Here is a 24483-nt window from a genome sequence, read left to right on the forward strand (position 1 = left end):
TGTTCTTAGGCTCTATGCATGAAATAAATGAAACATAATTACAAATATTTCTAAGAGAAGATCGAGTAGTTACCCATTTAGATGGATCACCTATAATTTCACCATCATTGACATAGTTGTACTCTCTTGGATAAGATACTTCCCTTTCTTCAATGGTTGGATTCTCGAGGGGATCATGAGTTTCCTCATCTTTTGTTTCTTCATTTGATGATGATTCTCCAACGTCATGTCTAACATCATTTATATTTACAATGCCTACATCATCATTAACACAATAATCCTTCCTCGGAAGGAAATTATCATCGAAAACAACATGTATAGACTCTTATGCAACTAAAGTTCTTTTATTAAATACACGATAAGCTTTAGAATTTAAGGAATAACCCATAAAAATTCCTTCATCACTTTTAGCATCAAATTTGCAAAGGTTCTCTTTACTGTTGTTTAAAACAAAACATTTACATCCAAAAGGATGAAAATAACTAATGTTAGGCTTTTTATTTTTGAAAATTTCATATGGAGTTTTCTTTAAAATTGGCCTAATCATTACTCGATTTACAACATAACAAGCGGTATTTGTGGCTTCCGCCCAAAAATATTTTGGCAAATTATTTTCACAAAGCATGGTTCTAACCATTTCTTCTAAAGTTTGATTTTTCCTCTCAACAACTCCATTTTGTTGAGGGGTTCTAGGTGCTGAAACATTATGGCTAATACCATTAGAATTACAAAATTCAATAAATCCAAGATTTTCAAATTCAGTTCCATGATCACTTCTAACACTAGTGATAGAGTAACCTTTTTCGTTTTGGATAATTTTTGAAAATGTGATGAAATGTTCTAATGCTTCATCTTTTGTACTAAGAATAGAACCCAAGTATATCTAGAATAGTCATCTACCAAGACAAATGCATATTGTTTTCCACCCAAGCTAGTAGTTCTAGTTGGCCCAAAAAGATCTAAATGGATCAATTGTAAAACTCTACTAGTTGATACATCATTAATGGATTTAAAAGAAACTCGCTTTTGTTTTCCTTTAGCACAAGCATCACAGATTTTATCATTATCAAATTTAAGCTTAGGCAACCCTTTTACTAGGTTTCCTTGAATTAACCATTGCAAAACACTCATACTAGCATGTCCTAGTCTCCTATGCCATAACCAACTATCATGCTCATCCTTAGCAACTAGGCATAAATTAGTCATATCAAAATAATCTAAATGCACCATGTATATGTTTCCTATTCTATGACCAACAAGCATAATCCGATTAGATGCAATGTCAATGACTTTACAACCATTAATTTCAAATAAGACATTGAATCCTTTATCGCATAATTGACTAATACTCAATAGATTATGCTTTAATCCATTCACATATAAAACATTTTTAATTTGTATGGAAGAGGTATTACCTATTGTACCAATACCTTCAATGTGACCTTTTGAATTGTCTCCAAAAGTCAATTCTCCTCCATTTTTGGCATTAAGCTCAATGAACCGGCTTTTATCTTCGGTCATGTGTCTTGAGCATCCACTATCAAGGTACCATGAATTTGAATTTATTTCCCGTGCCTTGTAGCAATGCTCCTTTCCCTACAAACATAGATTAATTTTTTATTTTTGGTACCCAAATTCTTTTGGGTCCATATTCATTAGTTTCCAAAATCCTAGTCCCCTTAGGTATCCATTTGTGTAGAATATCTTTATCTTTATTATTAATGAGTTCTTTAGGAACCCATATACTTCTAACGATTTTTCCATTAGAGGTTCTTTGGGGACCTCTATGATTGTAGTTTCTAAAGCTTTTTCTAACAAAGTTGGATTTTGAATTTCCACCTTTTTCAAAATGTTTTGTTCCAACTTTATCAAAAGAAGTTTTAAGATCATCAATTTTCTTTTGATGATCATCATTGATCTTTGAAAGTAAATTTTGCAAATCTAAATTTTTCTTTTTAAACTCTTCTAGTTTGATTTGCAAATCTTAGATTTTACTTTCAAGATCGTTGTTGGTTTTGGATATGAGTTTGTTTTCATTTTTCAATTTTGAAACATCATTTTTATATTTTAAAAATAATTTCTCATAATCCGAAGCCAACCAATTATATTCCTCTAATAACTAATCATAGGATAAATCATCAAAATCGGATGAGTTAGAGGTTACCTTAGAATCTTCCCCGAATGCCATCAAGCACAAGTTAGCTACTTCTTGTTCCTCTTCATCGAAACTTTCTTCATCGCTCCATATACCCACATGAGCCTTGTTCTTATTCTTTGATTGACCCTTTTTCTTCAATTGTGGGCAATCATATTTGACATGCCCCGGCTTTTTGCATTCATAGCAAATGAGTTTTTATAAACTAAGCCTGATTTTCAGGGGTTTCTTGATGATTATCTCCAAAAAGTTTTTAAATGAAGCTAAGCCTAATTTTTAAGGGGTTCCTTGACAACTAAGAAACTAAGCTTGATTTTCAAGGGTTTCTTGAGGAGTAAGTCCTTCGGGCCATCAGGTCAGTCTTTCGAGCATGATGCTTAAATCCTTCGGGTCATCTGTAAGCCTTTCGAGCAAGATGATAAGTCCTTCAGGCTATCCGTAAGACCTTCGAGCAGAATGTTTTCAACATTTCCAGAAGAAGTTCATAATAAGAAGAACTTATCTGAAGAGGAAGAAGAAATTCATAATGAGAAGAACTTTTTCAACCTTAGCTCGATTCATCACATATGGAGTTGAATCAACAACACCTTACTTGAGGCATCAACATTTCCAGAAGAAGTTCATAATGAGAAGAACTTATCTGAAGAAGAAGAACAAGTTCATAATGAGAAAAACTTGTTCAACCATGCCTTGATTCATCGCATATGGAGTTGAATCAACAACGGCTTACTTGAGGCATCAATATTTCCGGAAGAAGTTCATAATGAGAAGAATTTATCTAAAGAGGAAGAAGAAGTTCATAATGAGAAGAACTTGTTCAACCTTGCCTTGATTCATCGTATATGGAGTTGAATCAACGACACCTCACTTAAGACATCAACATTCAATGGAAGAGTTCATAATGAGAAAAACTCGTACAAAGAGAAAGAAGAAGTTCATAATGACAAGAACTTGTTCAACCTTTTGCTACATTCCATCACAGAAGGAGGTGGATCGACATTCTCAGTGGAAGAGTTCATAATGAGAAGAACTCGTCCGAAGAGGAAGAAGAAGTCCATATGAGAAGAACTTGTTCAACATTTACGTCTAAATCAAGAGAAATCAACTGGACAAAAACTTATTGTCTTTTCGTCTTTGCCCTATTCTTGTTAACACAAGAATGAGCAAAGAGGGGCAGTTGTAGACAATAATTTTTTGTCATGTTTTATCTTATTATTATTATTATTATTATTAATTACCAATAATTATAGGCCCAATTATAACCAAAGCCCAACAACCCGAGGCACATTTACAAGAACCCGAAGGTCCAAATTTGAAGACAAATCAGGTCAACCCAACAAAAGTTGACCCGAAGTAGCTCTGACCCGTAAACCCTAACAAGATCCAGTCCATACCCGGAAGCCAAACAGTAGATCCATGTACAGAACCGATCCAGGCCCATATGACCTAGTAGGCCCTAAACCTATTTAGGGTTTCTGCTAGGGTTTCTAAACCAATCTCCAACGCCGTTAGCCCTATCAGCCATTGGATCTGGAGAGATCCAACGCTCCACAGATGATCCAGCAGAAACCCTAGGGTATCATTACCACCCTAGGGCTAGTCTGGTCACCGCCTCCAACTGCTTCAACCAGCCGCTGCCACGACGTCGCCGCCTCAACCGAAGGCTCCAGAAGCACCAGGAGAGTCGTACACCTCACAGCCCTAGGGTGAGTCACCACCATAGCTTAGGCGACTCACCGAATGGCACCCTTTTAACCAGTCTGAGGAGAGCATCATCAAGGCTTATAAAAGGCCATCGACCACCTACAAGAAAAGGGGGAGAAGAGAGAAAAACGAGGAGATCGAACAACAACAGAGGAAAAGAGAGCAACCAACCAGCAGTAGCAATCTAAAAGCAAAAAGAAGAGATCGAGAGAACTTACCCAACTGTCAGGATCTCCACGCGCTTTCGGAGAGTTGAAACGTCGAAGGTACAACCTTATATCTAGGCTGATTGGAGAGTTTTTAGGTTAAACGACTCTCGGTTTCGGCTTTAGGGTAAACGGAGCTTCGATTTGGTGTAACGGTGGTCGACGGTCGGCCGGTGGTCGACGGTCGGCCGGTGGCCGGCTTTCCCTCCGGTGAGAGAAACCTAGAGAGAACGAGAGAGAGAGAAGTAAAAATAAAAAATGAAGGGGATGGCCATTTTAGGCCGGTTTAGGGCATATTTAAATCCCTCCCCAAACGATGTCGTTTTGGGAAGAGCCCTCTGTGTAATTTCGGGAATGGGCAAATATTGATCGTAGTCCCTCCGAGTTTGTAACCGTTACATATTGGTCACTGAAATCAGGTTTTTATGCATTTTAATTCGGTTTTCATATTTTATTTTATTATATTATAGCCCTTAACTGTTTATATATATTTAGAGTAAAATACTAGATTTAGTCCCTTAGGTCTTAATAATTTTTATTTTAATCCTTAATTAATTATTTATGGTTAAATTACACTAATAGTACCTATGTTTCATAATATTTCGAATTAGGGCTATTAATTTATATATTTTGCAATTTAATCCTATAGGTTTTTTATTTTGCTCACTATTAATTTTATTTTATTTTATTTTTATTATTACCCTTTATGTTTCAATATTTTAAATTAAGTACTTTAATTTTACTTTTTATTTTATTTTCATTTTAGTCATATGAATATATATATTTAAATAAAATAATTTTATTAAAGAAATGATTGTCTTAAAGTAACTAGATGTCTTATTTTGATATTTTAAAATAAATAAATACCCTGCTTATAAAAAGCTAAAAAATATACTTACTTTAGTTTTGGTTATATCAAATTATTTTAATATGATTTCTTGGGAAGAATTATCATATTCTTATTATTTCAGTTGGAAAGAGAAATATCCGTCCTAAAATAATTTAGGGATTAATTTCTCTTCAATTGGAAATATTAGAATATTTTATATTTTCCTTAAAATTATGCGATTGAATCTGAAATAATAAGATCATAAATTAAATTTATATTCAAATTCTTAAGATTTCCACTAATAGAGACAATTTATAATCGACGGGTACCAATTTTGGGCGTTGTAGGGTGTTAATCCTTCTACAAACGTAATCGACCACGAATTCTTTTTTTATTACTAAAAAGAATGAATTTTTTGTTATGCGGAGACCGGTTTATCTTTTAAATGATGTTTTCTTAAAAACTCATTCAAAAGATGATTTTTAGGTATTCGAACTATCTAACCCAAAAAGGTCGATGACGACTCCAAAACATTTTATTAAAAATCATTTATTTATTCACATGATTTCCCGCCAAGAATATTCGTGCTCGGGCAAAAATCTGTTACCACACCAAGCAACCATAAGTATACAGAAAAATATCTATAGCACAGGAAAGAGACATGTCCGAAAAAAAAACTCAACGACGTATGTAATGTCTTCCACTCTCAGCTCTAATAGTAGGTCGTACTGAATCAACTCCTAAACAATAATTCATGCAAATTTACTACTCTAATGTAACAACAAAACCAATCAAAAAATTAATGTACTTCATTAATGCTCACGATCCGCTATCGTAACACGAGTCGGTGCAGCCTGAACAAGTAAGGGTAGAGGAGGTGGTAACTTCGTCTCCGAGTCAATGTCTCCTGCAAAAATATGAATGCTCGAATTAAATCCCAATCAAGCGATTTTTCGAATAACGTATGCTAACACGACTCAAAATAACAAAACCCAATTCGAAAAGGGGATTGTGGCAGCAAGCTGTCAGTCCAATGATGGTGGCAGCCGGTTCTACCCTACCCCACGACTATCGATGACAGATGCACGACAGCAGTCACGGCTAAAAAGAACGATAACGCACACAGGCACCCATAGTGAGGCTAGTAACGACCGAAAGGCGACAGGCCTGATCAGCAGCGGTGATGCTCGGCCCCAAACTGGCCAATTCGGCCACTCCCACACGAGCCTTACATAGTTTCGGCCACGGGCGATCACGTGCAGCAGTGGTGCAGTCGTGACTCTCGATTTCCTTTATCGAGACTAGGTTGACAAGGACCACTCGACTAAGAAAAAGAATGAGGGAAACGATGCGATTGTACGACTAACTCCGACGACCTTACCTCGACGAGAAGTGCGACTAGTGTGAGTGAAGAGAATGAGAGGCAGTGGGCGTGAAAAAGAAAGAAACTGAACATATGATACATATAAGAAGGGAAAAGGAGAGAGGGGCGCAATTGAACATATGATACAGAATTAGGGTTTACTCTCGTAATAAAATTGAGTAAATTGCAAAGTTAGTCAGTAATTTCATTAGGGTTTTGAAATAGGCCTTAATATTTACTCTTTTTGTAAAATGGTCACCAAATTCACCTTTAAGCATCCAAAAATTTTCATCAATTCAATTTAGTCCTTAAATCAATTTAGGGATTTGTAGAAAAAACTTCAAATTCTAGAGTTTCAAATTAGGACTAAAATTGAGATGTTACAACTCTCCCTTTAAAGAAAATTTCGACCTTTAAATTTTATTTGGAGGGAACAGATGCGATATTGAGCCTTCATGAAGACTTCGGTTTCCCACGTAGCCTCATCATAACCTCGATTACACCATAATACCTTGACCATCTTAATGGTCTTCATCTGAAGTACTTTCTTGTCCTTCTCAAGAATTTCAATTGGCTCTTCTTCAAACCTCTACCTTAGCCACAACCATAACATGAGACGGGTCAGCTCTATAACATTTTAACACATAACATATAAAAACATCATGAAAATGTGCAAGCTCGGGTGGTAATTCAAGTTGATAGGAAAATGGTCCAACAAGATGAATAATTCGATAAGGGCTAATAAAATAAGGACTTAGCTTGCCTTTTTGACCAAAACTTAGTACATTTTTCCAAGGAGATACTTTCAAGAAAACTCGTCACCCATAACATACTCAATATCACAATGTTTTAGATCAGCGTAAGACTTCTACCCGTCGAAATGGGTCTTAAATCTATCCCGAATCAATCCTGACAGTCTATTCTGTCTCGAAAACCAAGTCTGGTACCAATAATCTATGCTCATTAAACTTAGTCCAACCAATAGGAGTTTAGCACTTATATCCATACAGAGCCTCATAAGGTGTCATTTTAATATGGACATGGTAAATATTATTGTATGCAAACTCTACCAACGATAATAAATAATTTCTAAATAATTTACCAACCAATGTCAAATGGTTTACACCATCATCCAAACACTATAAAATATTATCCAAAAATATTTTCCAAAAAATGTAATTTATTTTATGAATTTTGAAATTTGTTTTTCATGAAACAAACGGACCATTTCCCTACAACCGGGGAATGTCTTACTATAATTCTTAATAATTAAAATATTATATATATATATATATATGAAACAATTTGTTTAAATACATTATATAAATAATAGAAAATATTGATTTTTTACGTCATCTAAAAATAAAAAATAAATTAAGCTTTTTTTATCTAGCAAAGTGGATATAAATTTGATTTACTTTCAGAGATATTCCTTCGTGAGAAATGATTTCGCCTCACTCCTCCATCTATCAAGTCCTTCGGAGGAATTCATCCATTGATCGAAACCTTCGAAGTTTCACATCATTCGACCAACCACAATCTCTTGATAATATTATTGATGCACGAGATTTGCCATAGACAAATCCATTGTTATACAGTATATAAGTCTCTAAACATGGCTTCCAGAAGGGGATCTTTCTTTCTTTTTCTCTCTTTCTTATATTGTTCGTCGTCATTAGCTCGCCACTCCCTTAAAAAAACCATCGACTGTGGCTCTCAGTCTAAATCAAAAGGGGTGAACCATCTATAACCGTTGTAACCTACATTGTTCCATCAACAATTTGTAAGATGAGAGTGGACCTACTCCTCGATGAAAAGAATCAGTCAAAATGAACCCGAAAGAGCAAAATGACTAACCCAACTTTCTATTATCTTCTCAAAATTCTTTTTATGTACCTAGTTTTTTCGGCTAACAGCAACAAACCACCTATAAATCGACCCACTACTAGACTTACCAGGGTGCCTACGACCAGACTAATCAAAAGTACCCCCAACAATCATACACGTAGTTTTCGTATTCCCATGACCAAAACCTCATACAAGTTCACAACTTGTAGAATGAGCTGTAAAATTTGCATACATAATTCTAAGCATCCCAAGTGACCCAACTACAGCTACAAGAGTTTATCCAAAAAACTGTCCAAGAGTTGTAATTCCCTTGCGCCAAGGAAGTATACTCCAAGGAGAAGAGAAAGATGGGACCTTCAACGCTGAGGAGAGACGTAAGTAAGAACATGTCTTTCCTCACCTGAACATCTTAAATGATATAGTTGACCTCCTTCTCCGTCGAGATTAATCATAAGGGGTAACATTGAATATGTTCCTCAGCTTATCGACCCAAGGGAGCAGGAATAGAGAAATCAAATAACGATCACACATAGGTAAATCAATGATCTCTGAGTTGTAAACAACCTAGGAGGGGATTGGACTATAGAGGAACATGGTCTTCTCATGCCCCAAGCATTAGCCACTTCCTACCCCCACACTTCAAGCTGACCAAGGAGACCTATGATGGAACTAGAGATCCCATAGGAACATATCACAATAAAAAAAACTATATGGACACCATGGAGCCTCTGATAAGTTGAAACGTAAGGTCTTTTCGGACCACATTGTGAAGAGGAGATAAAGACTGGTATGAATCCCTGCCCACAACAACTACAAAAGACTTCAAGCAATTGTTACACATTTTTGTCGGTCACTTTGAGGAGAGGAGCTAAAAACTAGTATGAAACGCCTTTACAGTGCTTCAGGTTCCACTCCAATATATTTAGGCCATCAAGTGCTCCAGGTTCCAATCCAATATATTTAGGCAATTAAGTATAGCTTAAAGTGCGTAAAGCAAGCTGCACACGTGCTTATCCTCAACATCCCCGAAGCTTTAAAATTTCTCCAAGGCCTCATTGGTCAGTTCTTCAGCATCAACCTTTATAGAGAGAGACAATTGAATCTTCCCATCTGAAATGCCCTTTTGATTCCCTTTCACACATCGTTGGCTTGTAAGAACTCATCTTTCTCTCCAGTGATAGTCTTCTTCATTATGCTTAGAAGAGAGTTTGAAAAAAGAATAAGATTTTATCACAAAAACTATTACGACGAATTGAAAGTCAAAAGTGAATGAAACTATGGACTTTTACCCTAATTTTCCCCTTAAATAGAGGGATATGTTCCCAACTATCACAATTTGTGCCTCGTGAATGCATCAATCATTGAAGAACATATGTATGAACCTTTAACCTCTACAAAGAGATCGTCCTGATGTTCCCTAAAAATTGACTCATTAAATGCAATGAATATTGTTGCACGTGAGTCTTGGATCAAATCACTTTATGACAATCCTTCAACTACGACGACAAGTGATATACATGTATAGATATTAATCTACATACAACAATTCTGCCCCTACTTATTCACTCATTGAGGGATTTGGAGGAATTCCTCCGCTGATCGAAGTCTCTAGAGTTTCATATCATCTGACGTGTCTATAGAGGTATATCATTCTTCATTAAATGCAATAAATATTGTTCGTATTTATTTGCTTGGCTTGCCTACAAATAACAATGATGACCTAGACCTGATACCCACATGCACGAAGAGTTAATATATAAACCTTCATGCACGATTGCCAAAAAGAACTCTCTTTTTCTCTCTTATACCATTCCTCATCTTCATCTCTTTCTTCTCCTTAAAAAAGAAAAGGAAAACCATCAGCTATAACTCTTCGCCAAAATTATAAGGGATGAACCGCCTATAATTGTCGAAACCCACATTATTCATCAACAAAATCCTAGATTTAACTTGCAAGCTAATTGTAGACCATAATTATTTTAAATCCATCATTTATAATTAAATAAATAATGATATAATGATAACAAAATCCTCTAACGTTTGATTAGATATTCACTTTAACTCATATTTTTTTGTTATGAAGTATTTTAGTCCCTGTCATTTCATTTTAGGGGGAAAAATCCTTTCGTGGATGGAATCTATTTCTCAATAAATGGTTAGCGCTCCAAAATAGAGGCCTCTTTCACACCAAAATGAAATGTTGAGGGACTAAAATGCTCCAAAACAATAAGAATTAAACTAGTTATTTAGTCAAATTTTAGACTCCTTTTGGCCCTAAAATAAAATATCTCGAGTCTAAAATACTCTAAAAAATAATAGGAATAAAAACAATTATTTAATCAAACATTAAATATATATATATATATATTATACCCTAAATAATTATTTTTGATTTCCTCACTTCAGCATAATTCTAAAATAACTTGCATGAATTATAATTTATTAGGTATAGATATAATTTTTTAAATTATATACATTTGATTGAGACATTTTTTAATCTATATATTTTTTAAGATCTCGTTTTTGTCTAAAAAATATCTTAGTCTCACTTTTAATTTTAAATTTTTACTGAAAATATTAAGATGGCATTATATTCATCAATGATTTTTAAAAGGCATATTTAAACATTATAACGGTGAAGTATGGTACAATCACTTTAAGAAATAGAAATAAATAATTGTCCACAATTACCACTAGAGGTGCATAAAAAATTCAAAAATCCGATTTTACTCAAAAAAATATCCGAAACCAGATTTGGGAAAAATCAGTTTTTTAAACCGGATCGGATATTTTAAAACCGGATAGTATAACCGGTTTGGAAAAAAATTAGACGACCGAATTTTTTAGCGGATTAAAAACCGGTTTGAAAAAAACCGAATAAAAAATTGGTTTTTTATCCAGGAAAAAAAACCGGTCTGGGGTTTAAAAAATTCGGTCTGGGGTTTAAAAAATTGGAAGACCGGATTTTTTACCGGATTAAAAACAGATTTTTTTTAAAAAAACGGGTTTTTTCAAACCGAAACCGGTTACATCATACGGCCCTCCAAACCGGTTATGATCCAAACCTATTTTTTTATAAACCAATTTTTCCGGCTATGTGCATCTCTAATTACCACTTTGAACAAATAATTTAAATATATATATATTTTTTAATTTTAGTTCATAGGTTAAAGAATATAAAGTTAAAGACTTATTAAATATGAGAAATTATGATTCGACACAAAGAAAACATGAAATAATTAGCGCACTGCAATATATAAAAAAGAACAAAACGGTTCCTTTAAATACCGATTGATAAAACGATTAAAACGAAGCACTACTTGTCTGCAGGGTTTAAAACCCAACAAAATCACATCCAAAAAATTTCTTGACGCAAACCATTCTTAAAAGCAAAGAAATAACTATCTGCTGACTCGTAATAATGTCGACTGTGATATGGAGGCACTCAACGCTTCTTAGAGACACCAACAGTCTTACCTCGACGACCAGTCGTCTTGGTGTGCTGACCACGGACACGCAGACCCCAATAGTGCCTCAGACCACGGTGATTCCTGCATCACAGTATAATATCAATATTAGCTGGTTTCCATTGCATCATGACATGCCCAAATATATGTGACTACATACTGTCAATAGGCTCATATAACGATTAATCATATATGCAACTACAACTTATCATGTAAATATGAACGGTAATTACATATCAGAAATGTATCACTACTCAACCATATGATGTATTCATCTTAATCAACGACAAGCATCATGAAGACACCAAGGGCATACAATTTTGCTTGCAAGACCCCAACTAAAAACGACAGGTAAGAAAAGACAACACGTTCTATTCGGTCTTGAATACAATGTTGTAGAAGAGAATTATCACAAATAAATTGGCTAAACTATTTGCTTAGAAATGCAAAAGCAATTGTTAGTAATAGAAAGGGAAAACAAATTCTGGCACAGATGAATAGGAACAGAGGATTAACCTGATCTTCTTCAAGCGCTCCAAGTCATCTCTCAACTTCATGTCAAGAGCATTAGATACAACTTGGGAATATTTCCCATCCTTGTAATCCTTCTGCCTATTCAAAAACCAGTCTGGGATTTTAAACTGCCTCGGGTTTGAGACAATTGTCATGAGATTATCCAACTCCTGAGCAGTCAATTCACCGGCCCTACGAACAACAAAGTAAATCAAATACAAGTTTTTATCTCAGCCCTATAATACACACCAAGAACTGGAAGCAATTTAGCAACTTTATCACACCACAGCCTATCCTACATAATTTATACACAATTCCAACCTAGAAGACTAATTGGTCTATGGTTAAAACGTGAAATGTCCAAAAGCATATCATATACTATTATCTAAACTTTGTAGCACAATACATATAAATAAAAATTAAGCCTAAGATCCTTTTTTTTTTTGCATATACGAAAAGGAGGAGATGCAAAAACCTCTTGTTCATGTCAACATCAGCTTTCTTGCAAACAATGTTGGCGAAACGCCTTCCGATACCCTTGATGGAAGTCATAGCAAACATAATCTTCTGCTTTCCATCAACATTGGTGTTCAACACAAGCAAAATGTGCTGAAAATCTTCGTTGGCCACCACAGACTAAAACAAGCAAACACAAATAATCAAAAAGAGAATTAAAATGAAGTTAAAAGCAACACTCTTTAGATGGGAGAAACACAGCCCAATTTAAATCAAGAAAATCCCACTTTATAAACGCTCATAACAACTCATTTATCGTTTCCCAGATTTATACAAAAACTGTGACTTAGATCAAATAAGAAAGCCTTTTTAAACTACTGAAAGTGATGAAATGATGAAATAATGGCACGGATATGTAAACATTGAGGGTTCGGATGAGAAAGAGAAATTAGTAATTACCATTTTTACAGGTATGAGGAGATTCGGCGGAAAGAAGAGACTCTGGGGGAACTGATGAGCTTATGCAGTATGCAACCTAGGCCAACCTATGAAGTAAATTATTTAATTATATTTAAAATTTTCTTATATTTTTTTGTTTACATCAAATTGACCACAATCTTTTTTTTGTCCGTGAGGATCCTACGAGAGCGCCTTCTACATCTAATATGTCATGAACTACATCAAAATCATTCTCAACAAACCCATAAGAAGTGATCTCATTTTTTTATCGGGTCTAGATAGAGACCAAAGGTCTTAAGTGATCGATCTAACAAAACAACTCAAAAAATAAAGAAGTATCGTTAATTTCTTCATGCTCGTTCCAAGCTTGAAGTACCATTTGTACAAATAAGAATCCCCTTCGTTACATGATTTCTTCTTTATATGGACAGATATAGGATCTAAGGGACAATTGCTTGAAAGTACATTGTAACACCCTCAACCCGTATCTGACCCGAATACGAGTCCGAGATGTCACATCAACTTTTCAAATAGTTTACTATTACAAAATAGAGGAAAATTTAAACATACTTAATAATTTATATATATTAACTCAAGAGTTTACAAAAGGGTTCAGAGCTTCTACCATTTAATTATTTAAATACATGACAACATTATACAATACAACAAATAACATGCTTATAATTTTCTTCTGATCTGATCTTTGATGACGCTATGATATCTCCCGCTACCTATCTTTGCTTTGGAACTTCTCGGATCCTACGTGTGAAACACTCACACGCTAAGCCATAGACTTAGTGAGACATATAAATAAATAATGGAGACTATAACTAATGAACAAATGCATTTACATTTCATGCAACACAAACTTATATGAATACACATTTATTATCATTACTCTTTTTCATCAATTATACTTGTAATTAACACTTATCTAGATCATATCATACATTTTCACATGGCAAAACACATGGCAACATATACACTTTCTTTATATTATGTTTTTAATAGCCCATGTATTCTTGTGAGAACTTAAGGTATGTGAGTACATAGAGATTGTGCACTAATGTTGTCACCACAGCTCGTAAAATTCCCACTAGGGGCGCGTAGAATTTCTCCCGAAGGACCACTATGTCCCGAAGGACCACTATCACATATCACATATGTCCCGAAGGACCACATAGAACCCTCGACTCTTGGCATGCCAACTATACCTATAGCTCTCATAACACATAACATGGGCATTATCTTTTATATCATTTTACATATTCACATAGGCACATAATTTACTTTCACGTAGCACATTTCCATATAATTCACATTCACGTTTCACATGGCTTCTCACATTTACTTGTATTATTTTTCGCATAGCTCATAATCATGTGTCTTATCTCATAAACATATATTCACATATACATGTTCTCATATATTTCATATCATTTCTTATACAATCACATAATTCAATTATATCATTTAACATAGCTTATCACATTGACATATATTCACATAACTCATTTAACATACATAGCATATCATGTAACATTCTAATAGAGTCACCTCATTTATCACAAATACATACATTCACATAGACCACATGTATATATGCACTTAATATCTAATCATATGCCTTTATTCCTATACATCTATCATCATAACACTACATGCTTATGTTCCAATATCCATATAACCTAAAATAGAAATTAGACTCCTCAAAGTCTTAATTCCCTTACATAACCAAATCTTAAAATCATGTACTCACCTGATCTCAATTGGCACTACCAAGCTCTTGTTCTCTTATGCGAATCTTACTCTGACGCCTATCCGAAATTTGCTTTTGATCAATATCTACACGAATATAGTCCAATGAATATCGGAACTGAATTACTTAACAAAATTCATATAAAAAAAGCTAAATAAAACACAAATTCCCACTTTCATACTTTGAAGTATCGGTACTACCCAAACAGTATCGATACTACCCTTCAAGGGTATCGATACCTCCCCATGGTACCTGATAGGGAAGCGGTGGTGGGTTAAGGAATGTTGCTCTTATTAAAGAATCAAACCTATAAAGCTCTAGACTCGATAAAGAACATAGGGGGGATGAATAAGGGAATGTGGTGGCAGCAACTAGGATTCATTAGGGTTTCTTTGAGGTACTGGAAACAAGGTAAGAAACAAGATTAAAACAAGATAAACAAAAGATAAAGAAATTGAAAATAAAGTAAGATAACCAAGAAATCAAAAGATCTCCCTTATTAAGGTGAATGGTAAAGATGATGATGGTGATTATGGATTTGTGGAAAATACATAGATAAGTGTCCTATCGAGCCCTCCTAGTCACAATGAAAAGGCAAACACGATAATGTGGCTCTAACCAACCCTCCTAGTCGCGATGAAAAGGCAAATTGGAGTGTGAAGATTAATCTCCCTCACAAGAACTTGAAAGAACTCAAGGATAAGAAGCTTCGAAGGCACAAGGCAATTAGCACTTGCAAAAACGAACTCTCGTTGTATTATTAATCAAAGCAATCTATTTTACAAAGTTGAATTAAGCCTCCTTTATATAGGGGCTGAGTTCTAAAGGTCATAAATAACTAAAGAATAAAATAATAATAAACTAAACATGTATTAACTCTAATTCCTAATAAAATAATAATAACTAAAAATATTGTTTTAACCCAACCTTAATTCCTAATAAAATAATAAATATGATCCTAAAAGATAATTCATCATCCTATATTAAATTATATTACAAATAATCAATATAAATATTGAAAATTCATAATATTTACAAAATCACGTATTAATCATGTATAGGATTTCCTGCATGCACCGTCTTCAGTAAAATAAATGTATCTTGAGTTCCCGATATCCTATTTAAGTGATTCAAGAACTGTTGGAAATATAAGAGACAGACGGTTGTATCTTTAGAAGACATGTTAACCAAATAAGATCAGGATCCCATTCAAAAAGTCATCGTAAATCTGTTTCTGTTATGATCTTCTTTTCCAAGGCTTGGACGAGTGGATCATTTTGGAAGAGTTATTACTTATTCCTTTGATGTGAGCCTTGTGATGCATGTATTATCCTCCCTTTCTTCAAAAAAGATCCGACCTCGAATCTAAGACATTAAAGGGAGCAACATTAGAATAGTTTAATAATTCATTCACATTATGCTTACCGAATATATATGCTTTGAATCTTCGAGACTTTGTTCTTCTAATAGGTTCAAGTAGAAACATTAGTCCAAAGAAGCATGTATTACAGACCCTGGTGCATGTATCATTCCCCCACTCCTAAAAAGGATTCGTCCTCGAATATGAAAATCCAAAAGAAAGAGAATTAGATGTGTTGAAAGAAAAACTTGTGAAACATTTACCAGGATCAATGTGATGTGTCTTTATGCGTTTTAGTCGAGGTTTCTTCTTTGTAGGAACTGATTTCTTGTAGTCTTGAAATCCTCTTTTTCATACAAGTCTTGTAATTTGATGTTTAGGTTGAAATTAAACATGACGCCGACCAATGTTGGCTTTCTGTATGATTGCTTCAGATAATTTCTCCATGGTTTTATTCGTGTGTGGCGAGAATGAGTGTTTAAAAACCTTGTCAACTAGTTTGTTAAAGTAATCCCTTAAGTCTTCTAACTGTGGTTCATGAGTTAAGAATTCTCGAGAGGAGATTTGTGGACTGTAGAACCTGTTTAGTTGGCAAGGAAACTCATATACAAGATAAAGCTCATTAAAAGAACTTTTAAAAGTATGGGTAAAAATATCAAAAATATCTGAGTTATCGTGATATACATTTTTTATATGTTTAATTCTCGGAATAGTAGTATGCGTTTGATAGGTAAGAGTATACTTTCGTGGTAGTGCATCGTCTACTGTGTTTTGCTTACCTCGGTCTTTGGACTCTCGTAAATCATGACTCTTCATTGATATGACATAGTGATTAGGGATTTCAGGTGGTAACCCATTAGGAGGGTCATATAGCACTATTCGATAACTCTTGGAGATGGAAGATGGTGTGGGTCAGTCTCGTGTTGCTTTTACTTTCTAATCATTTACATGGATTCCCTGTGCACGAACTATAAAGCATATGGAGTTGTTCAAGTCATGTTTCGTGATTAAGATGGTGTCACGACTAAGGTTTTCCTGGATGTATCCTTTTTGTAATAAATCTAACTCTTTTGGTTTCTTCGAGATTGTATGTTTGACGAGGTATGATGGAACCTTGAAATAGATTGGTTTGGTGTTGTTTTCCTCTTTTCGGTGGTAATTCGTTAGGTGGATCACCTAACACTTCTCGAAAATCATGTAAAAGAGATAGATAGCGGGGCTTCATTCTTATAGTAATCAATACATAGCTTTCTTAGTTATTTATTTTAAAACTTTTTTTTATTTCTGTATTGTTTCTGATTCCATGTCCCCATTCTTCATCCTTTTAAGCGAACTCTTACATAATGAAAAGAATTGCTTCTTTTTTTTCTGTTAATTATCCTTGTTATTTTCCTTATAGTGATACATTTGTTCGTACCTTTCTTTATTTTTTAAACAGATAAAATAGGTTGGGTTTTAATTAGGTATATGTCTAGGAAATATGGCTAGGTAGCTTTCGAGGACTTATGAACGAATATTTATTTTACCAAATTAAAATGAAAAAACAACCAAAGATGATCCTTAGCACAAGCGCTAAGCGATAATAATTCCTTTCCTAAGGACTCTTCTTAGGGAGTAGGAAGTGTCTGCAAGCCTAGTCCTTTGAGCTCGGACTCCAACAAGAGTTCGAGCATTATAAGCAGGGGTAGGACTAGTCTGGGTATGAATCCTTTCCTAGAGTGAGTCCTTCTGTAAGTAGAAGGCAGCCATCTAAGGGATGCAACTAGTCTGTATGCAAAGCATCCAGTAAGAGTCCCCTTCTGTAATAGGAACTCCCTGAAGGTGCTATCCTATGAGCAAAAGCAAATGAAGATCTAGAGCGAGTCTTCTGATCTACGACCACCCTAAGGAGATAGAAGGAGCAAGGCTCTAATCCCCATTTTACCTATTAATTAGAGCAAGGAATCCCTAGAAGCTAAAAGAGTCAAGTAAGGCAATGATAATTGTTCCCGCGGGTTCGTTTAGGAGACTAGCTTTCCACGGGCTGCAGACTAGCTTTTAAATTAGAATTCCTTTAGTAAGTTCAGGTCTTTCTGAAAGCTAGTTCCTGAGTTCATGACTTCAGAAGTGAAGCAAGGAAAGCTACTTTGAAAGCTGTCCAATCGCTCTAAGCCAGTTGTTGAAGTGAGTTAAGGTCTTTCCGAGTTCGGGTCTTCCTTCTTTCATGAGTTTAGGAGTGAATGAGCTAAGCCGGATCGCTATTCCTGACTTGAGAGTCGTGTTGTATTTCAAATTTTCTTATGAGTAAGGAAGCAATCAAAGGGATGAGCAGCCGATGACCCGGATTCCAATCGCTGTTACATATGTCTTAATTCGTGAAAGCTCTTCATATCGATCTCTCGATTACGCCTCCCCAGACCCGAACTACCCATCCATTCCGTTGACAATGAGTTCTGTTCTCCCTGAACCGGATGGAAGCGAATGAGCAGGCGCCATCTCCTTCTCATTGCTCTTCACAATGGGAAGCGAGTCCACCAATTTGATTCCTATGCAGGGCCTTTCAACCATCTCTTTTCTCTCCTGGCTGCAGCACCAACTGGCCCAACCCTACCTCTTATCTCTTCCGATGCTAAGGCGTAGATCAACCCAGCCATCTCCTTGTCCCAAACCCGCGCCCGTCGGCTGACCTCAAGCAATCTCCTTCCCATTCATCCATCAAGGAGTACGAACGAGCGGAGCAATGACCTGGATCCAAGCTCTCGACCGATCCATCTCCTTTCGCACCAGTCCTTGAATCCGATTCGAGTGGCCCCCGCCCTCTTACCCCTATTCATTCGTTCGTTGCTATGCCTAGCCCCGGGAGGCAGTAGGCACAACTAATGAATATCGTCTCTAGCTTCCCCCTTTCACCTCGATTTCTGGTCCCCATCTCGGACCTGCCTGCTACCACCCAATCTCTTCTCTTCCCCTCGACAGGACCAAGAGAGATGGCAGGATGCCAAGCAAGCCAGTTGGAGACTTCATACATAAATAAAATAATATACTTCGACATTCCCAGTAGGCTTTTACAGGTGTTTCAGGACCGGCTGTAAATAAGTATTAGCGTTACATATTTTAACCTCCTAGGCAATCCTTGAATCGTAGATACCATCTCTAATAAGCGGGGGTGAACTTCTGCTCTGAACGGCTGTAGATGCATTGATAGAAAGACAAGCAACCGAACACCCAAGAGAGGAATACAAGGGGGGGCAAGTGATGGAACACTCGACCACTGCCCCACCTCCCTGGGAAGTTTATAGAGATCTTGACCCCTCTGTGCCTTTATCACTCTCCTCAATAATATTCCCGATCATTTGTCCCTTCTGCTGTTAGACCCTGGCGATGGCTGGAAAACAAGGCCAACTCTTCCCACTTTCCCTTTCTTTGCTGAATAAACGTCAGTCTCACTGCTTGAATGCAAATTGGCTGAACTGCACGCTGGAGTTCTCTCGAAGAAAGACCTATCTCCTGGGCGAGCGTTGGAAGAAAGACCTTCTTGATTAGGAAATACTACTCTCTACCGACAGCGAGAAAGACAAAGCAGAAAGAGGAAAGACAGATAGGCAGAAAGATAGGAAGACAGGAAAACAGAGATAGATAGCGGGGCTTCCTTCTTATAGTAATCAATACATAGCTTTCTTAGTTATTTATTTTAAAACTTTTTTTTCTTTCTGTATTGTTTCTGATTCCATGTCCCCATTCTTCATCCTTTTAAGCGAACTCTTACATAATGAAAAGAATTGATTCTTTTTTTTTTCTGTTAATTATCCTTGTTATTGTCCTTATAGCGATACATTTGTTCGTACCTTTCTTTATTTTTTAAACAGATAAAATAGGTTGGGTTTTAATTAGCTATATGTCTAGGAAATATGGCTAGGTAGCTTTCGAGGACTTATGAACGAATATTTATTTTACCAAATTAAATTGAAAAAACAACCAAATATGATCCTTAGCACAAGCGCTAAGCGATAATAATTCCTTTCCTAAGGACTCTTCTTAGGGAGTAGGAAGTGTCTGCAAGCCTAGTCCTTTGAGCTCGGACTCCAACAAGAGTTCGAGCATTAGAAGCAGGGGTAGGACTAGTCTGGGTATGAATTCTTTCCTAGAGTGAGTCCTTCTGTAAGTAGAAGGCAGCCATCTAAGGGATGCAACTAGTCTGTATGCAAAGCATCCAGTAAGAGTCCCCTTCTGTAATAGGAACTCCCTGAAGGTACTATCCTATGAGCAGTAGCAAATGAAGATCTAGAGCGAGTCTTCTGATCTACGACCACCCTAAGGAGATAGAAGGAGCAAGGCTCTAATCCCCATTTTACCTATTGATTAGAGCTAGGAATCCTAGAAGCTAAAAGAGTCAAGTAAGGCAATGATAATTATTCCCGTGGGTTCGTTTAGGAGACTAGCTTTCCACGGGCTGCAGACTAGCTTTTAAATTAGAATTCCTTTAGTAAGTTCAGGTCTTTCTGAAAGCCAGTTCCTGAGTTCATGACTTCAGAAGTGAAGCAAGGAAAGATGCTTTGAAAGTTGTCCAATCGCTCTAAGCCAGTTGTTGAAGTGAGTTAAGGTCTTTCCGAGTTCGGGTCTTCCTTCTTTCATGAGTTTAAGAGTGAATGAGCTAAGCCGGATCGCTATTCCTGACTTGAGAGTCCTGTTGTATTTCAAATTTTCTTATGAGTAAGGAAGCAATCAAAGGGATGAGCAGCCGATGACCCGGATTCCAATCGCTGTTAAATATGTCTTAATTCGTGAAAGCTCTTCATATCGATCTCTCGATTACGCCTCCCCAGACCCGAACTACCCATCCATTCCGTTGACAATGAGTTTTGTTCTCCCTGAACCGGATGGAAGCAAATGAGCAGGCGCCATCTCCTTCTCATTGCTCTTCACCAATAGGGAAGCGAGTCCACCAATTCTTGATTCCTATGCCAGGGCCTTTCAACCATCTCTTTCTCTCTCCTGGCTGCTAGCACCAACTGGCCTAACCCTACCTCTTATCTCTTCCGATGCTAAGGCGCAGATATCAACCCAGCCATCTCCTTGTCCCAAACCCGCGCCCGTCGGCTGACTTCAAGCAATCTCCTTCCCATCCATCCATCAAGGAGTACGAACGAGCGGAGCAATGACCTGGATCCAAGCTCTCGACCGATCCATCTCCTTTCGCACCAGTCCTTGAATCCGATCCGAGTGGCCCCCACCCTCTTACCCCTATTCGTTCGTTCGTTGCTACGCCTAGCCCCGGGAGGCAATAGGCACAACTAATGAATATCGTCTCTAGCTTCCCCCTTTCACGTCGATTCTGGTCCCCATCCCGGACCTGCCTGCTACCGCCCAATCTCTTCTCTTCCCCTCGGCAGGACCAAGAGAGATGGCAGGATGCCAACCAAGCCAGTTGGAGACTTCATACATAAATAAAATAATATACTTCGACATTCCAGTAGACTTTTACAAGTGTTTCAGGACCGGTTGTAAATAAGTATTAGCATTACATATTTTACCCTGCTAGGCAACCCTTGAATCGTAGATACCATCTCTAATAAGCAGGGGTGAACCTCTGCTCCGAACGAATGTAGATGCATTGATAGAAAGACAAGCAACCGAACACCCAAGAGAGGAATACAAGGGGGGGCAAGTGATGGAACACTCGACCACTGCCCCACCTCCCTGGGAAGTCTATAGAGATCTTGACCCCTCTGTGCCTTTATCGCTCTCCTCAATAATATTCCCGATCATTTGTCCCTTCTGCCGTTAGACACTGGCGATGGCTGGCCTTTTTGTAATAAATCTAACTCTTTGGTTTCTTCGAGATTGTATGTTTGACGAGGTATGATGGAACCTTGAAATAGATTGGTTTGGTGTTGTTTTCCTCTTTTTGGTGGTAATTCGTTAGGTGGATCACCTAAAACTTCTCGAAAATCATGTAAAAGAGATGAAAACATACTAATCAAATCCTTGTTAATGTTAGAAATCGAAACAATTGATTCCCTAAAGCGAATAAGGTTAGAAGGTTGTTTGTAAAGAAGGTTCTCTCTCAATTCTTTTGTGCTCACACAAAGATTTTGAGTCACTCTTTTCTTCTCACAATTAGGTTCACTCGCCTCCCATGGGTCATTATTCTTTTAGCTTTTGTAACTAGTGACCTCTTTTGTTTTTGCCTCTTTCTTAGCTTTTTCTTTTTTTGCTTTCCCTACCTCCGCACAAATTATCATTTGATCTTTAGAAACTGAAAGTGTGTCATTCTTTATTGGTCGTTCTTTCTCCTTGCCAAGTTTGTCATCTCTTGTCTTTTTTTGAGAAGATAAGGAAGGATTTGAAGGATTACCTTAATAAGATGATGAAGTACCTTGGCAATGTTCTCTGAATTGGAATCTCATTTGGATTTGTGCTTCAATTGTAATTGCTTTAATTAGCATATCTTCAAGGTTTTCGTACCCATGAAGATCAAGATGATCAGTGATGTTTGAGTTTAAGCCGACGACGAATCTTGACACGGTAACCTCTTTTTTTCCGGTTATGTTAGCCCTATTGAGTAAGGACTGTATCACCTTGTAGTAGTCTTCAACTGAACTTCTACCCTGTCAAAGTCGGTGTAGTCGTAGTTTAACTTCTCGTGTATAATGTGTCGGTAGGAATTGCTTCCTCATGGTTTGTTTGAGGTCATTCCAAAGAAGTGATTACTAGAATTTGGAAGTTCTGATCTTTTTCCTCGTTTGCATCCACCAAGTTCGAGCATATCCTTTGAATTGCATGGTGATGAGGGGAACTTGTTTAGCTTGGGGACAGTCATGGTATGCGAACATGAGATAAACTTTTCCTTCCCAATCGATGTATCTGTATGGATCATTTTCTCATTTGAAAGACAGGATCGTGAACTTTGGTTTTGCAAAGAGTTCGGGTGCTTGGAAACGTGGTTGTTCTCTCCTAGGTACCAAATGTTTAGCATTGTTTGGTCTTGGATTCTAGTTTGGTAGATCTAGTTATGGTTCTTGTCGTTTTCTTATGGTTTCATCAAATCTTTCAACTTGAGTCATGAGTAGGGAAAGTGTGGCTAAGATAGCCGTAAGTGTCTTGTTGTTATTGTCGGACATCCTGAAATCATAACACTCAAAAGAAAAAAAAATAAAAGAAAGAAAATTCAACAAAGCAAGAAACCTCACAAGTCACTCTAAGAAAGTAACGCAACGAGAGGCAAGTAAGCCGATCTTGTACTCTTTAAAACTCACTTTACCAAGTAGTCTTTCACAGTTTGTATCGGAGTTTGATTACTAGCAAAGGCGATAAGAAAAACTTAAAAGCTCTAAGAGGCCAAACAAAGGTTAGACTCCAAGAGAACGAGAATACAAAGAAGGAAGAAGTATGCAAACTCTTTATTCCTACTAACACAAGAAAGATAATGTGTTACATAATGCAAAAGAACAATAAAAAGGAAAAACAAAAAAACCTAAAGCACTAAGAGTCAAAGAAAAAAGAACTAACCAGAAACCTAGAAAACACTGGATTAACTTGAGCAATGTTTTTGAGGGGGTTACCGGTATCCAAAAATTTTGGAAAATTTCTTGAATGTCTTTCGATGCGTCAAGAAACCGCCTGTGAAATTTCATAACCAAATACCTTCAGTGGTATCCAGTAGACTCTGTTGAACGGTGAGTCCTCAAATAATCTATTTTTCTTGATCACTTTGTTTGAAGGTGTTCTTGATCTCCAAAAATTATGATTTTTTAATGATCTTGAATATATGAAGTTTCAATCTGGAAATTTTCACCACAAAATTCCTCCTATATAATTTTCAAGAATTTCGACAAAATTCTAGACCGAATTTGCCGATGAGACTTGAATGATGCATTTGAAGGCTCTAATGAAATCCGATTGAGGTGAAATTTGGACTGTAGATTACTTTTAGAATGAATATGAGATCTGGAGAACATCAACCCTAAATTCCTTCATTTACAATTTTTCAATTTTGTGACTTTTTTTGGCTTTTTTATTTTTCTTTTTTTTCGGCCTTTTTCTTTTCTTTTTTTTAAAAAATAGCAAACTAACAAGAAGAATTTGAATCTAAATTAAAATTAAATAAAAAAAACCTGAAACGATGAATCTTTTGTGAACTAGCTCTGTTGGGGTACCTTGACAGTTTTGTGTACAAGAACAAGCAAGATCGCTTGCTTCTTTCCAAGAATCGACCCAAATCTGATACCAATTGATAGGGAAGTGGTGACGAGTTAATGAACGTTGCTCTTGTTGAATAATCAAACCTAGAAAGCTCTAGGCTCTATGAAGAATAAAGGGGGATGAATAAGGGAATGTGGTGATAGCAACTAGGATTCTTTAGGGTTTATTTGAGGTGTTGGAAAC

General features: G+C 36.4%; 1 protein-coding gene across 1 annotated transcript; it reads right to left on the reverse strand.

The window, feature by feature from the left end:
- Positions 1-11362: 11362 nt before the first annotated feature.
- LOC120206825 (40S ribosomal protein S18-like) lies at positions 11363-13087 on the reverse strand. Its single transcript, XM_039206404.1, has 4 exons — positions 13001-13087; positions 12561-12721; positions 12089-12277; positions 11363-11656 (listed from the first exon to the last, which is right to left on the reverse strand). The coding sequence occupies exons 1-4, from the start codon at positions 13001-13003 to the stop codon at positions 11551-11553; spliced, it is 459 nt and encodes a 152-aa protein (XP_039062335.1). The 5' UTR covers positions 13004-13087; the 3' UTR covers positions 11363-11550.
- Between the last annotated feature and the right edge of the window lie 11396 nt (positions 13088-24483).

The sequence above is a fragment of the Hibiscus syriacus genome, unplaced genomic scaffold (genome assembly GCF_006381635.1).
Source record: "Hibiscus syriacus cultivar Baekdansim isolate YM2019G1 unplaced genomic scaffold, ASM638163v2 tig00000477_pilon, whole genome shotgun sequence".
Classification (NCBI taxonomy): Eukaryota; Viridiplantae; Streptophyta; class Magnoliopsida; order Malvales; family Malvaceae; genus Hibiscus; species Hibiscus syriacus.